General features: G+C 56.2%; 2 protein-coding genes across 2 annotated transcripts in view; both read left to right on the forward strand.

The window, feature by feature from the left end:
• The window catches only part of FKBP6 (FKBP prolyl isomerase family member 6 (inactive)), a 70,563-nt gene extending 64,919 nt beyond the window's left edge, over positions 1–5,644 (forward strand). The window contains exons 10-11 of the transcript XR_009256396.1: positions 1,604–1,874; positions 5,521–5,644. The gene's annotated coding sequence lies outside the window, so the exon portion shown is untranslated. The remainder of the gene's footprint in view (positions 1–1,603; positions 1,875–5,520) is intronic.
• An 8,422-nt stretch (positions 5,645–14,066) lies between these two features.
• On the forward strand, positions 14,067–16,475 carry FZD9 (frizzled class receptor 9). The gene has a single exon (XM_058709904.1). It carries the CDS (start codon positions 14,343–14,345, stop codon positions 16,116–16,118), a length of 1,776 nt encoding a protein of 591 aa, XP_058565887.1. The 5' UTR covers positions 14,067–14,342; the 3' UTR covers positions 16,119–16,475.

Below are 16,475 nucleotides of genomic sequence, written 5' to 3' on the forward strand. Positions count from 1 at the left end.
CCCTGCGGCCACACAGCAACTACGGCCATGGGGTTGGGGTTGGGGGCGGAATGAAAACCCCAACACCCCGCTTTCCACCCCAGGCCCCAACTTCTCTGTATTTGTTTATTTACCTTGGAAAAGGCCCCACGGCCCAGGCAGGAAATGGGCCAATTCCAGGAGGCTCGGCCGGGCTGGGGAACAAGGAGCCACATTGTGCTCCGTGCCCGGCTGCTCCCCACCCTGGGCCTGCTGCGGGAGCCCAGAGAGGGGGATCTGCGTGGGGGCCCGGCAGGAAGGAGGCGTGGGGCTCCAAGCCAGCCGTCCATGAAAGGGCTTCTGTGCGGGGGCGGGATGGGGGCTGCCGTGTCCCCACCCCTCCTGGGAGCGGACGCAGCAAGGATGCGGGGCAGGGGGCAGCCCCTTGCTATGGCCTAGGGCCCTCCTGGCACCGACCTGCCAGGTCAGGCAAGACACCCAGGAGCCGCCTGGCCACGGCGCCCCCTCCCCTCCCCAAGCAGATGCCACCCCTCCGTGGTGGGGACGTCCTGCCCTTAGCCTCCCCTCCCTGGTCCCAATTCCTGCCAGGCAGCTGGCCCAACCTCAGGCCTCCCTGCGGAGAAGCCTGTAGGCTGGAGAGTCCTGTGGTCAGAGCCCTGCCCTGGCTGATGAGGGCCAAGCCGGTGTGGAGGTTGATGTCACCGTGGGGGCACTCGGGGAGGGCTGGCCCTTCCCCAGCTCTGGACTCTTCCCTACCAGCAGACTGTGTCCATGGGGGCTGATCGTTCATTCGTTCATTCACGTGGCTCCCTGTCTGTAGCCGCACACTCCCTTCCTCCCTATTCGTGCAGCCCTGACAGGCCACAGCCCCCTCCCCCAGGTCCCAGAGTGCCGGTCTGAGAATGGCACCCCATCTCTACGGTCTTCTGCAGAGGCTTCCCACTACTTTCTGGGTCAAGACACTCAGGGCCCTGCACACTCAGCCCCACCTGCCCTTAGGCCCCAGCACACCAATGATGGGATGTGGGGAGACAAGGGATGTGGGGGGACCTCCCCCTCTCAGCACTCAGTGGGGCTTTTGGATGAACATGTCCTTCAATCTGGAAGAGAGTCTGAGGGGGCTCAGAATTGGGATAAAGACGTGGGACAAGAAATGTATGCAGGAGTCACCTAGGACTGCCCCTCCCAGCTAAGTTACCACCCTCCACCCTGCCACTCAGGGCATGGCTCTGTGCCCCCACACCTGCAGGCCCTCACAGCCCCACATCACCCAGCATGTGTGTGTGTGTGTGTGTGTGTGTGTGTGTGTGTGTCTGTGTGTGTCTGTGTGTGTGTGTGCACGCGCGTGTACCTATCTGCACTAATCTCCGAATGGATCATCAGCCTTTCCGGCCGGGACTGGGTCTGTGTCCTCACTGTGTCCCCAGATGTGGGCCATAGCAGGTGCTCAGTAAATGTGTATGGGATGAAGGAAGCAGGAGAGGAAGGGAGGAACGAAGGAAGGAAAAGACCCGAATATAAAGAGAGATAATCTGCTTCCAGATGGGTGGGCTCGATATTGTAAAAGCGTGAGTTTCCCCAAATTAATCTATAACTTCAATAAAGTAATCTCTAAATCCAATAGGACTACTTAAGGAAGTAGATGACACAGTTCTTCTAGAAGAGAAAGTGAGCAAGAAGGAGCCAAGACGATGATCCAGAGGAAAAAAAGACGAGGACCTGCCCTTCTAGCTATTAAAGCAAATGACACGTTCGCAATCATTCAAACCAACGAGTCCTGCGCAGCCGATGCTGGGGGCACGGACGTGTGTCCCACACCATTAGGAGCGGCTCTTCCTGTATGGACCCATCTGAACCTCAAGTTAATCTCCTTTCACAGCTCCTGTCATTTCCAGGTAAGGAAACTGAGGAAACACCCCACGCAGTGGGTACTATTACTCATCCAGTCCAGCTAGAATATTTTCATGCTGTGTGAAATGCTGAGCCACGGTTACTCAGGGGGCAGACTGAGCTTTGAAAGGGCCCAAGACCCATCCAGTGAAAAAAAGCTGCAGAATGGTACATACGTCTTTGAAGGGGAACACAAGAAAACACCCGTTGTTCTGTATACACGTGCATGGAGGGAGGTGAGTGCATAGAAGTTTCCGGAAGGAAATAGAGTGAGACCCACCATGTCAACCCTGCAGGGGGGAGAGGGATGGGGACTTTTGGATTTCCCTTCATATACTTCTCGTGCCTCTTTCCTTCTTCCGTGGGAAAACCTAACACACAGAAACGTGCCCCAAATGTAGGTGTTCGCACTGAAACTTGTTATCAGATGAGCACCTGTGTGACGCCACCCGGCCAAGAGAGGGACACTCACTGCCAGTCCCAGAGCCCCTTCCTGCCCTTCCCAAACATAACCAACTCCCAGTCCCTGCATGACTGCCACATCTACTTACCAATTATGATGTCACCTGCTTTGCATTTCTGTAACATTTATCAAAAATAGCAAACCGGGGCACCTGGGTGGCTCAGTCGGTTAAGCATCTGACTTCAGCTCAGGTCATGACCTTACGGTTCATGGGTTCCCCCTGCATCAAGCTCTGTGCTGGCAGCTCAGAGCCTGGAGCCTGCCTCAGATTCTCTCTCTCTCTCTCTCTCTCTCTCTCTGCCCTCCCCGTCTCTGTCTCTCAAAAATGAATAAGTATTGAAAAAAAATTGTTTTAAATAGCAATCTAATTTACTTTCGCCTGTTTCCAGGCTTTGTCTAAACGAACAGTAGGTATTCTGCTGGCCCTGGCTTCTTTCAGCCTTACGCTTTAAGATTCACCACGTTGGTGCACGTAGCTTGTATAAAGACGCTAGTCTCAGGACGCCTGGCTGGCTGGCTCAGTGAGAAGAGCGAGCAGCTCTTGATCTCAGGGTCATGAGTTCAAGCCCCACATTGGCTGTAGAGATTACTTAAACAAACAAACAAAAAGCATGCTAGTGTCACTCATGGGGCTCCACCCTCATGACCTGTCAGCTGCCAAAGACCCCACCTCGTTACGTTACCTGCACACAGGGGGTTGGATTTTGGCCCAGGAATTTGGGGGAACACAGACACTCAGTCTATAAGATGTACGTGCCATCTATAAGCAAGCCCCAAACTGGAGACGGCCCAGATGTCCGTCACCAGAACAAACTGTGTCACGTCCATACAGCGGAGCCCCACTCGGCAATAAGAGCAAACAAATCACAGAGACTCACAATGACACAGAGGAGTCGCATAGACACCACGCCGAGCGCAAGAAGCCAGACACAAAGAGCAAATACCGTAGGATCCCATTTATAAGACGGTCCAGAACAGGTGCAGCAGAGCTGAGACACAAGCAACAAGAACAGCAGAGCGTCTGGCTGGAAGGGGACACGAAGCAGCCCTCGGGGGGGGGGGGGGGCCTGGGGGGCGGCGCGGGGGGGGGGGGTAGCGCACATGCTCTGTTTCTTGATCTGGGTGGTGGTCACAGGGCCGTGTTCACTTTGGGATTTTTTTGTTTTTTAATTTTTTTATTTTTGAGTGAGAGCACGCGAGCAGGGGAGAGGGGCAGAGGGAGAGAGAATCTTAAGCAGGCTCTGTGCTGAGTGTGGGGCTCGAGGCCACAACCCTGGGATCGTCACCTGAGCCAAAATCAAGAGTCAGATGCTCAACCGACTGAGCCACCCAGGCGCCCCCATATTCACTTTGTTACTAATTGGTCAAGCTGAACACGCAAGACTTGTGCATCTGAACATAAATTATATCTCAGTTAAAAACACACACAAAAAACAACTATATGCATGTATCACTTTAATTACAAAAGTATTGGGGCACCTGGCTGGCTTAGTTGGAGGAACATGTGACTCTTGATCTCGGGGTCATGAGTTCCAGCCCCATGCTGGATGTGGCGATTACTTAAAGATAAAAATCATTTAAAAAATTACAAAAGTGAGGTGCCTAGATGGCTCAGTCAGTTAAGAGTCTGACTCGTAATTTCAGCTCAGGTCACGATATCATGGTTTGTGGGTTCGAGCCCTGTGTTAGGCTCTGCCCTGGCAGTGCAGAGTCTGCTTGGGATTCTCTCTCCCTCTATCACTGCCCCTCCCATGCGCTCTCTTTCTCTCTCAAAATAAATAAATAAATTTTTAAAATGCTACCTTTTAAAAAAAATTACAAAAGTATTATAAGTAAACAAAAGCATCCCAATTTTACTCACCTGTAAGAATGCCTTTGAGTCTGGATAGACACACCTCCCACTGCCAACAGGGAACCTTCCAGAGAGGGGGAAGAGAAGGCATGAAGAATGTGAATTTTCACTTTTTTAAAAAATGTTTTAATGTTTATTTTTGAGAGAAAGAGAGAGCATGAGCTGGGGAGGGACAGAGAGAGAGGGAGACACAGAATCCGAAGCAGGCTCCGGGCTCCGAGCTGTCAGCACAGAGCCCAATGTGGGGTTCGAACCCACAAACCATGAGAAGTCGGACGCTTAACCAAATGAGCCACCCAGGCGCCCCTGGATTTTCACTTTTTTTTTTTAAATTTTTTTTTTTAACGTTTATTTATTTTTGAGACAGAGAGAGACAGAGCATGAATGGGGGAGGGTCAGAGAGAGGGAGACACAGAATCGGAAACAGGCTCCAGGCTCCGAGCGGTCAGCCCAGAGCCCGATGCGGGGCTCGAACCCACGGACCGCGAGATCATGACCTGAGCCGAAGTCGGCTGCCCAACCGACTGAGCCACCCAGGCGCCCCTGGATTTTCACTTTTTTTTAAAAGTTTATTTATTTGTGGGGCGCCTGGGTGGCACAGTCGGTTAAGCGTCCGACTTCAGCCAGGTCATGATCTCGCGGTCCGTGGGTTCGAGCCCCGCGTCGGGCTCTGGGCTGATGGCTCGGAGCCTGGAGCCTGTTTCCGATTCTGTGTCTCCCTCTCTCTCTGCCCCTCCCCCGTTCATGCTCTGTCTCTCTCTGTCCCAAAAATAAATAAAAAACGTTGAAAAAAAATTTTTTTTAAAGTTTATTTATTTGTAATCTCTACCCCCAAGATGGGGCTCAAACTCACGACCCCGAGATCAAGAGTCTCACGGTCAACTGAGCCAGCCAGGCGCCCCATTTCACTTTCTACTGAGTAAACTCGAAAGTGTGCACAGAACATAATGCTAGTTTTTAAAATATGTGTGATTATAAATTATATATATTCTGTTTCTTTCTCTTTAAAAAGAATAATCAGAAAGCAATGGCGATGAAGAGTCCACAGTCAGCAGAGGGTTGTCCTGAGCCAAGATGTGGCCCAAGCCCAGGGAGGCTGCACAGATTAGCTAAGATGACAGGTGCAGAGCACGGTTTGAACCCAGGCAGCTGAATCCAGAAACTGTGTCCTGAACCATCCTGCGTGGAACCTAGAGGCGTCAAAGATCCACGTGTGGTTTGCCCCAGGGGGGGTGGGGATGCCTGCCGAAATGGTAGTACAGGCCACAGGAGAAGACGTATGGGAAGGGGGCTTCTGTCCTTCTCGTGGGATAACGCTCCCCTTGCCTCTCCCCAGAGCACACCCAGGAAGGACAAGCAACCGGCGAGGACCAGGGAGGGACCAAGATGGAGGGACATCCTCCCTGCCTGTGCCGCAGCCGGGAGAGACACAATGACGGGGCCATGGACGCGGGGACTCCCTGGTGGGATGACCTAAGGCAGAGAGGTAAGGCAGGGCATAGGCCAAGTGTCTGGCCCAAGGTCCAGCTGACCACTCAGCCTCAGTTTCCTCATCTGTAAAATGGGACAAATAAGGTCATGGGTATGAAAGGGCCTCACAGGACACAGGGAGTGGTTGGGACCATAATCTGAAAGAGTTGGAGCCTGGAAGGGGAGGCGGTCTGGGCTGTGAAGCAGTGGGAGGCCCTCCCTGGGCCGTAGGAGGGGGGCCTGGGGGCAGCGTCCACACCTTTTCCTCCACACGTCCGTCCCCGGCTGAGGGAGGCCACGGTCCAGAGTGGCTAAAGGTCATGCTTCTGCATCTGACAGGCCTTGTCAGGCTTCTGCCCTCACACCTTGAGAGGCCAGTGTGGCCTAGAGCCAGGCTCCTATGCTGGCTGCCCTGGAGGGGGGGGTTGAGGCGGGGCAGGAGGAAGGCTCCAGAACACGTTCAGGAGCTCAGGACCGTCCAGCATGGAGCCTCCCCAGGCAGGGGCGGAGTAAGGAGGTGAGACCCTTGGTGGTCAGGGCCCACTTGCCCCACAGGCAGGTGACTTTCCCTGGGGAAGCCCCAGAGGCCAGCCCTGCAGACCGCAGCTTCAGAAGGGGGGTGGTCCCGGGCCCTGGAGCCAAGGGAGACCCGGGCTGGGGAGCACGAGGCCCGTCCGCTGCCGGGACAGCCTGTGGGCCTGAACCCGAGGCCCCCGGCTGCACTGGGCAGGGCGGCAGAGGCGGCAGGGGCCGGGCTGGGGCCTCCTTCCTCCCTGCTCGGCAGCTGAGGTTATTTTTTTCCCCTCCGCCGCTGCTGAATTTCCCTTCAAGTTGGATAAATAAGCAGCAGGTTCCAACGTCAACGAAACAGGAGCTGGAGCTGCCGCACAAAAGCGGCTTTCAGTAGCCGCGGGCGCCTCCCGGCCGCCCTGGCCCCAGGGTGGCTGCAGTAGCCCCAGCAGGGCTTGGGGCTGGACACAGGACGAGGGGCTCCCCAGAGGAGGGGTGCCTCTTCCCGGCAGCAACCCCAGAGTCCCTGCGCTGAGAGCGCCTGCTTCCTGCTCATAGCTCTGCAACCCTCTGCCTCAAATACCTCTCCCCTTCCCTTGGCCTGGTGAGAGCACCTTCCTCTCCAACACTCACGCACTCGCACTCGTCACCTCTTTGGGTCCCTGCCTGCACCCGCCCCCTGCCGCAGAGCCCACGCTTGTCCTTTGCCCCCCATAGCATGCCCTCCCTTAAAATCTTCCCAGGCTCCCCGTTGCCCAACGGTAAATCCCAGATTTCCAGCCTCCACTACGGACCCTGGCAGGCTGCTGCCTTTTTCTCTCCAAAGCTTTTGCAAAGGCTGTGCCCTCTGTCTAGAACACCCTTCCCTCTCTTCTACCTGGCTCCCACTTAGCTTTGAGACCCAGCTCATGTATCACCTTCTGACACGCACCCTGGCGTCTCTCTAACCGCAGCAATCGGCTGACACCACAGTGGTGGCTCTCCCATCTACGACTCGGGCTGTCCCTGGGCCGCCAGAGAGCAGGCGGCCAGGCCAGCCCTGCCTGTGCTGTGTGAGCAAAGGCTCCCGGCGCAAAGGAGGTGCTCAGTTAACATTTGCTGCCAAAAGATGTGATTCCTACAAAATCACATTAACATTCCGCTCATGTAAACTAAATGCAAACCAAACTGCACTGACCGCAGTCCAGCACCTGGGAAGGGGAGAGAAGGTACAAGACAACTTTTGGGGGTGAAGAATATATTCACGATTATTATTTTTTAATCCTGGCACTATTGCTTGCCCTTAGGCCAGTAGCTTTAACTCTCCCTAAGCCCATGAAAACTAAAATAAGAGCCATCTCATAAGGTGTTAAGAGGACCAAATAAGATATAAATTAGGGGTGCCAAGCTGGCTCAGTTGGTAGAACATGCGACTCCTGATCATCTCCGGGTCCTGAGTTCGAGCCCCACATCGGGCACAGAGCTCACCCAAAAAAAAAAAAAAAAAAAAAAGGTAAATGAATACTTAAAATATGGTACTTTTTTTTTTAAGTTTATTTACTTAAGGGTGCCTGGGTGGCTCAGTCGGTTAAGTGTCTGACTTCGGCTCAGGTCATGATCTCATGGTTTGTGAGTTCGAGCCCTGCGTCGGGCTCTCTGCTGTCAGCGCAGAGCCTGCTTGGGATCCTCTGTCCCCCTCTGTCACTGCCCCTCCCCTGCTCGCTCTCTCTCTCTCTCAAAAATAAATACACTTTTTTTTAAAAAGTGTACTTATTTATATTGAGAAAAGGAGAGTAGGGAGGGGCAGAGAGAGAGAGGGAGAGAGAGAATCCCAAGCAGTCTCTGACCACAGCCCAACGCAGGGCTTGATCCCATGAACCGTGAGATCATGACCTGAGCCAAAACCAAGAGTGGGATGCTCAACCAACTGAGCCCCCCGGGCGCCCCAGGACTTATTTTTAAGTTCGTTTCACACTATACTGGCCAGTTATTGTATCTAACAGTTATGTACCAGTTATTAACATTTTAATGTGCTAGTGCCCGGCAAGATAGTTGCATTTTAACCAGAAGATACTCATTATCTGCGTCGATTGTGGTGATGATTCCACAAGTATATCCATACGTCAAAAGTCATCAAATTGTACACTTTATTTTTTTTAAGGTTTTATTTAAGTCGTCTCTACACCCAAGGTGGGGCTCAAACTCACAACACCGAGATCAAGAGTTGCACACTCTACCGACTGAGCCAGCCAGATGCCCCAAAATTGTATACTTTAAATATGTGAATTGCACATCAATAATGTACCTCAATGATGCTGTAAAAAAACTCATATACCCGTTGATCTAACAAGTTCTCAGACTCTATGCTATAAAAATAAAAGCACAAGTACATTCAGCATTTGACAAACATTTTCTATAAAGGGCCAAATAGTAAATATTTTCTGCTTTGTGGGCCATGTAGTCTCTATCACAACTCCCTCTGCTATCGTAGCTCAAAGACTGCAGATTCTGTGTCAACCAGTGAGCATGACTTTGTTCCAGTAAAACTTTATTCACAAAAACAGGCAGCGGGTCCAGATTTGGCCCGTGGACCACCTTTTGCAGACCCTGAATATAGATACATATATTCATTTATCTGCATGGTAATAGAAATCATAACAGAAACCACCTAAATGTCTATCTAAAGGGGATTAGCTAAATAATTTATAATAATTCCACACAGTGGGAATCAGAGTGACAGTTAAGAAGAATGGGTTAAGGGCACCTGGGTGGCTCAGTCAGTTGAGTGTCTGACTTCAGCTCAGGTCATGATCTCACGGTCCGTGAGTTTGAGCCCCGAGTCGGGTCTGAGCCTGCTTCGGATTCTGTGTCTCCTTCTCTCTCTGCCCCTCCCCGGCTCGTGCTCTGTTTCTCTCTCAAAAATAAAAATTTTTAAAAATTAAAAAAAAGAAGAAGAATGGGTAATGGGTTGGATCCTGTGTATCGATACAGGAAGACATTCGTGACAGATTATTTTCAAATAGTTTATTATGAGACTTTAAAATGAACAGAAAGTTGAACCAAGAATGTAGATTCCACCATCGACATTGTGCTATGCTTATATTAATCATCTATCTATCCATCTGTCTGTATCCATGATAAATTTTTAGGTGAGGAAAATGAGGTGTAAAATGTAGAATATTAATTCCATTTCAGTAAAACAAAAGCTAAGAAAAGACTAAACTATGCATGTATGTGTTTGCAAAGTAAGAAAGTATCAGAAGAGGTGTCTGAACTTTTTAAAAAAAATTTTTAATGTTTATTTATTTTTGAGAGAGAGAGAGAGTACAAGCGGGGGCGGGGCAGAGAGAGAGGGAGACAAAGAATCTGAAACAGGCTCCAGGCTCGGAGCTGTCAGCACAGAGCCTGACGTGGGGCTCAAACTCACCAACCGCAAGATCATGACCTAAGCCAAAGTCGGATGCTTATCCGACTGAGCCACCCAGGCACCCTGAGAAGTGCCTGAACTCTTAATGTTGGTTGTCTGAGGGCTGGGTTTGTAAAGAGAGGGGAAAGGATTACTTCTCTCCTCACCTCTAATGCTGATCAGTTGTGAAAACTGGAAATGCCCTAATAAGGAGTTTTTTAAATGCTTCTTTAGTAAGAATAGAACAGTCCAGGCCAGCCCTGGACACCCCCATAAAGGGAAATCAAGTCAGAACCAGGGTTCAGGGAGGTGGGCCCATTCCCTGAGCACCACCGAGCATGTCAGCCGGCCCTGCCCCGTGCACAGGCACGCGTGCACACACACACAAGCAACCAGGCCCCTGCATGTCCCTGTGCAAACGCACACACTTACCTCGCCCCTGCCTCCCCTGTCCCAGCACTGCCCACCTCTGCCTGCCCAGACTGTGGCGTCACTCTGCACCTGCCCCTGCCCAGGAGCAGGGGCATCATTGTAGCTTGGCGGGCCCTCCCCAACCAGCGACAGCCCCCCTGAAGGGTATCCTGGCACCTGGGCACCCGGAGAAGGTGCGGGATGGGCCTGCTTACTCCCACAAACACCTCTGTGCTCCAGGGCCCAATCAATACCCTTCCCCCGCCCTCAGGCTCCATTTGCATTCAGGCTCTTCCAGAAAGATCTCCGACCCCCTCCTCATTACAACATGCTTTTCATTCAACAAACTTTGATGGGAGCTTGTCCAGGCCAGGCACTCAAGACACCCAGGCTGGTGGGGAAGAGGGCACAGCTACAGGCACCAGGGCCATCCAGCAGGGGAGTGTCCTGGAGGAGGCAGGGTCAGAGCCAAGCTGGGGAAGGGCAGGGCAGCAAGTGTCCAGTGGGAGTGATATGTGGCCATAGTCAGGGAGACCGTGGGAAGAAGGGCCTCTGGGAGTGCAGGCGAGGGTGACAAAAGGGGCGTGGGGGACACAGGTGGGGAGGTGTCCCTTCCCACGTGTGCAGGACCCCCAGGAAGGAAGGCCTCTCCCGGGAGGAGCTGAGAGAGGGTTCCACTACGCCCTGGCCCCTGTCTCCGGCCCCTCTGCCCAGTGAAGCAGGAATGGGGGTGGGCACTGATGGTAATCCCCCTCCTCCCAGTCCATAGTCTCCCTTTCAGGGAGCCCTCGGGTATTGTTCTGCCTTTGTAAAGAGGGAGATCGAGTGACAAAGCCGGGTGGGTGGGCAGGCGGCCCAAGAGGCCTCTTCTCTCCAGGCAGCATCTGCATGGGGGAGGGGACCTTCCACACCCCCACCTCTGGCTTCCCAGGAGCAGCTGTTGCCATGGTGAGAGTCCAGGCATCCCCCAGCTCCTGGGGCGCCCTCTCCCCCATTGCTACATAGGAAGGGCCCCCAGACTCCTCTCCGCCCTCCTGGGGGACAGGAGCACAAAAAACCTGGCTCCCAGGCCAGGGCTGGTGGTGGGAAAAGCCTCCACTGGCCTCAGCCTCCCCGCCCGGCTGCCAGCAGAGGGGCACCTCTGGAGCCCCCACCTCCTACACACACCCTGACGCGGGGCCCCCCGCTATCATTCATGCACCTCTGCCTCCTGGAGGCCAGACACACAGAGAAATAAAATGTTCCCAAGGTCCTCGAGCAGCTGCTGGTATTAGGGTGGAGTGGGGATGGATGGAGGGCTAACTGTGAGTGCACAATGCGGGGACAAGGACCCTGGGCCCACAGAGCAGACCCTCCAGCCCCATCTAGGAGAGCTGGGCTGGGGGACTGCCCCTGCGAGGTGATGCTGGAGGCTGGTTGTGCCAAGCAGGGCAGGAGAGAAAGGCCTCCTGATCTGGGGAGATTGGAGGCATGATGGCAGGATGTGGCTTGGTGCTTCCATTGAGGGGGTGGGGAGGTGGGGGGGATACAGTGGGCGGGGGAAGTCACGGCAGGAAATGAAGAGGCGAGTTGGGGGCTGTGCCTGGAAGGGCTTCATCCCCAGGAGCATGGGCCTCACCCTGGGCAATGGGAAGCTGCTGCTGACATTTTGGGAAACTGTTATCCTTGACCAGGGGGTCAATGCCAGGTCCTTTTTTTGCAAGATACCCTACCTCCTTGGGAAGGTCGGGAGCTTGTAGCCGCACCCGTCGTGGCTCAGGTGGGCTGAGTGCACGCTATGCGCTGGCCACAAGGCTGTATGCCCCTCCACGGATGCCCGATCTCACGGGGCCACTCCGAGAGCATGAGGCTGGGTGCACACCCAATACAGAGCGCCCCCCACCTTTCCTTCTCCCTTCCCTGCAGGCAAGTCTCTACATGGTGTGAGTGCACCAGCCTGAGTCTCCACCACGTGCCACAAGGGGCAGGTGCCCTTCCTCTGCTGGTGACAGGCAGCCTCATGCCGTGGAAGAGCCTGAACGCCCACCCCGATCCTTCCGAGCTGTGTAATCCCAGCAAATTATCTGGGGTTTCCTGTGCCTCAATTCCTCATCTGTAAAATGGTTACAGAAGTCCTTGCAAGACTGTTAGGAGGGTTAGAAAGGCCACTGTGTGAAGTGCCTGGCCCAGGGCCTGCTTTGTTCACGGGAGGTCCTGGGCCCCTCTCCCAGCCCCCCTGCAGGGCAGGTCTCTCCCTCAGCCTATCTCTCAGCACCCTGAGCAGCTGCTAGTGCGTCTGGACCTGTGGAGTCTGAGTTTTCCAGGTACGTCTAAGTCAAGGGGGTGAGGACAGACGGGGCAGGGCCTGGGGTGGGGGTGGGACCATAGTCTCTAAGTGAGTCCCAGACCAGAGCAGAGCCCTGTGGGTGGTCTGCTGGGTGGCATTTGTGTTTCCCTGCAGAGCTTCTCTGGGAGCCATGGTGGGAAGCTGGCAGGGCAGACACAGGTGCTCTGGGACTCCAAGTGGCCCCCAACAACCCCAGGCAGGGTGGGGCGGGGTAGGCCGCTCAGGGGTCGCCGTTCCAGATCTCACTCATTGTCACGGGCGGACTGAGCCACACCCGTAGGGGGTCACAGATACCGCACTGTGCACTGGTGAATCCATCTGTACCACGAGGACAGTCCTCCTCGCTCCCCGTGGTTGAGGAGCTGCCCATGGAAGCAGGGGGGTAACAGTCTCATGTCATCCTGATGGCTCTCAGGTTTAGGTGAGGAGGGTATGAGGTGGACTCCTAAGGTACCCGTGGGACGTTGCTGTGTATCGCCCCTCTGCTCTGCAGGCACAGGAAGGAGAACAGGGCTCTGCCGGGGACTGGCGGGTGGTGGGGAGTGAATCTTGGAAGTTCTCATCACTGGTGAAAAAAAATGTGTAACTGTGTACCATGCCAGATGGTGACCACTTGACGTGGGGGCTGATTATTTCCCAATGTGCGCAAACAGCGAGTCATGCTGTGCATGTGAAACTAATATGAGGTTATGTGTCAATTATACTTTGATTTAAAAAGCCCAGAGTCCATGGAGCACCTCGGTGGCGCTCTGGGGGGTCTGTTGAGCCTCCAACTTCGGCTCAGGTCATGATCTTGCGGATCGTGAGTTCGAGCCCCACATCGGGCTTGCTGCTGTCAGCCACAGAGCCACTTTGGATCTTCTGTCCCCTTCTCTCTGCCCCTACCCTGCTTGTCTTCTCCCAAAAATAAATTTTAAAAAATAATCAATAAAAAGCCCAGTCTTTCAGCTCTAAGGGAAGCACTTTCTAAGGGTGTCCAAGAGGTGGCAGGTGGCACCCTGGGGGGGGGGGGGGGCGGAGCCTGTGTCCCCCAGGGGAGCGCAGCAACCTTATGAAACCAGTACGGGGGTGGGGAGAGCGCCTGGCTGGTGCAATTGGTAGAGCATATGAGTCTTGATCTCGGGGTTGTAAGTTCGGACCTTACTCATTTAAGATTACGTAAAAAAGTTAATATCTTAAAAACAAGAAAACAAAACAAGAAAAATAAGTTCGGAGACAGTAACAAATGCAACACCTAATAGCTTCATACCCGTGGGTATGTCACTCTTCTGAGCCTCAGTTTCCCCACCTGGATTGAGGAGTAGAGACCAATGAAGTGTGCAGCGTGACCCATAAGCAGCATGTGTGCTTGTTTTTACAGGATTATCTATCTGCCTGTTTTACAGAAAAGGAAACTGAGGCTGAGGGAGAAGAGCCCAAACTCACATACAACTGGTGAAGGCACAGGAAGCACTGGAATACAAGCCACTGGAATACAAGCCGGAGGCTTCCCAACGCGTGGAGGCCTCTTAACAATGGTCTGCCGCCTGGGGTAAAGAGAAGCGACCCGGGGTGGAGGGCGGGGGAGTCTTCGATTGTCATGTCGCTGGGAGAGCGGGGAAAGCAAGGGAAGGGGAAGCACCGAGTGCGAGCGCGCGGGTCCAGGACGCACGTGCAGCCCATACCGCCGAGACTCGCCTACGCGGATGCCCCGGCGCGGCGGCGAGACGCGGCGCCTTTAAAGCCCGGCGGGGGGCGTGCCCAGTGCGCGGAGGGCCCGCCTCTGGGCGTGTCCGCCAGGCGCCCCGCCCCGAGGCTTGTAGCGGCGGCCCCGGGAGGCGGCGCCCGCTCTGGCTCCGCGGCCGCTCGAGTGGCAGCGGCCGTGGCGGCTCAAGCGGGCTCGGTGCCTCCTCTCCCTCGGGCGGCTTCCCTGCGCGCTGCCGGGGCGCCCGGACGCACGAGGGCGGCTCGGCGATGGCCAGCGCCCCGCGACGTGGCGGGCGGGCACGGGGGCGCCGGACGGCGCGGCCCGAGTGAGCCGGGGCCGCCCTCCCGCCCTCGGCCGGGGCCGCCCGGGATGGCCGTGCCGCCGCTCCGCCGGGCGCTGCTGCTGTGGCAGCTGCTGGCGGCGGGCGGCGCGGCGCTGGAGATCGGCCGTTTCGATCCGGAGCGCGGGCGAGGGCCGGCGCCCTGCCAGGCGGTGGAGATCCCCATGTGCCGCGGCATCGGCTACAACCTGACCCGCATGCCCAACCTGCTGGGCCACACGTCGCAGGGTGAGGCGGCCGCCGAGCTGGCCGAGTTCGCGCCGCTCGTGCAGTACGGCTGCCACAGCCACCTGCGCTTCTTCCTGTGCTCGCTGTACGCGCCCATGTGCACGGACCAGGTCTCGACGCCCATCCCCGCCTGCCGGCCCATGTGCGAGCAGGCGCGCCTGCGCTGCGCGCCCATCATGGAGCAGTTCAACTTCGGCTGGCCGGACTCGCTGGACTGCGCCCGGCTGCCCACGCGCAACGACCCGCACGCGCTCTGCATGGAGGCACCCGAGAACGCCACCGCCGGCCCTGCGGAGCCCCACAAGGGCCTGGGCATGCTGCCCGTGGCGCCCCGGCCCGCGAGGCCCCCCGGCGACCCCGCCTCTGGCCCGGGCGGCAGCGGCACCTGCGAGAACCCAGAGAAGTTCCAGTACGTGGAGAAGAGCCGCTCGTGCGCGCCGCGCTGCGGGCCCGGCGTCGAGGTGTTCTGGTCGCGGCGCGACAAGGACTTCGCGCTCGTCTGGATGGCCGTGTGGTCGGCGCTGTGCTTCTTCTCCACGGCCTTCACCGTGCTCACCTTCCTGCTGGAGCCCCACCGCTTCCAGTACCCCGAGCGCCCCATCATCTTCCTGTCCATGTGCTACAACGTCTACTCGCTGGCCTTCCTCATCCGCGCGGTGGCCGGCGCTCAGAGCGTGGCGTGCGACCAGGAGGCAGGAGCACTGTACGTGATCCAGGAGGGGCTGGAGAACACGGGCTGCACGCTCGTCTTCCTGCTGCTCTACTACTTTGGCATGGCCAGCTCGCTGTGGTGGGTGGTGCTGACACTCACCTGGTTCCTGGCAGCGGGCAAGAAGTGGGGCCACGAGGCCATCGAGGCCCATGGCAGCTACTTCCACATGGCGGCCTGGGGCCTGCCAGCCCTCAAGACCATCATTATCCTGACCTTGCGCAAGGTGGCGGGCGACGAGCTGACCGGGCTCTGCTACGTGGCCAGCATGGATGCGGCTGCGCTGACGGGCTTTGTGCTGGTTCCCCTCTCCTGCTACCTGGTGCTGGGCACCAGCTTCCTCCTGACCGGCTTCGTGGCCCTCTTCCACATCCGCAAGATCATGAAGACAGGCGGCACCAACACGGAGAAGCTGGAGAAGCTCATGGTCAAGATTGGGGTCTTCTCCATCCTCTACACGGTGCCTGCCACCTGCGTCATTGTGTGCTATGTCTATGAACGCCTCAACATGGACTTCTGGCGCCTTCGGGCCACAGAGCAGCCCTGCCTGGCAGCCACCATGCCCGGGGGCCGGAGGGACTGCTCACTACAAGGGGGGTCGGTGCCCACCGTGGCTGTCTTTATGCTCAAGATCTTCATGTCGCTGGTGGTGGGCATCACCAGCGGTGTCTGGGTGTGGAGCTCCAAGACTTTCCAGACCTGGCAGAGCCTGTGCCACCGCAAGATGGCAGCTGGCCGGGCCCGGGCAAAGGCCTGCCGGGCTCCCGGGGGCTATGGCCGTGGCACCCATTGCCACTATAAGGCCCCCACCGTGGTCTTGCACATGACTAAGACGGACCCTTCTCTGGAGAACCCCACGCACCTCTAGGGACACAGGCCTGTGTGGGGCGGCTGTTGCCCCCTCCTGCCCCCCCCCCCCCCCCCGGAGGAGACAGCTGACTAGCAGCTGCCCAGCTGTCAAGGTCAGGCAAGTGAGTGCGAGGGGCCGAGGACCAGGGCGTGGAGCCTCTCCTTCCACCCTCATTCACGGAGACCCAGTGAGGCTCACTCCCCTGTGGCCCAGTGGAGGGGGCGGGCCTGGCCAGGTCCCCACAGGGTCCTGGGGGAGCAGGTGGAGAGGAGGAGGGGCAGAAGGGGGCGTGGTCCAGCAGGGAGTTTATTTAATGATGTAATTTATTGTTGAGTTTCTCTGGAAGCTGTGACTGGAATAAACCCCCGTGTGGCA

The sequence above is a fragment of the Neofelis nebulosa genome, chromosome 18, assembly GCF_028018385.1.
Source record: "Neofelis nebulosa isolate mNeoNeb1 chromosome 18, mNeoNeb1.pri, whole genome shotgun sequence".
Taxonomy (NCBI): domain Eukaryota; kingdom Metazoa; phylum Chordata; class Mammalia; order Carnivora; family Felidae; genus Neofelis; species Neofelis nebulosa.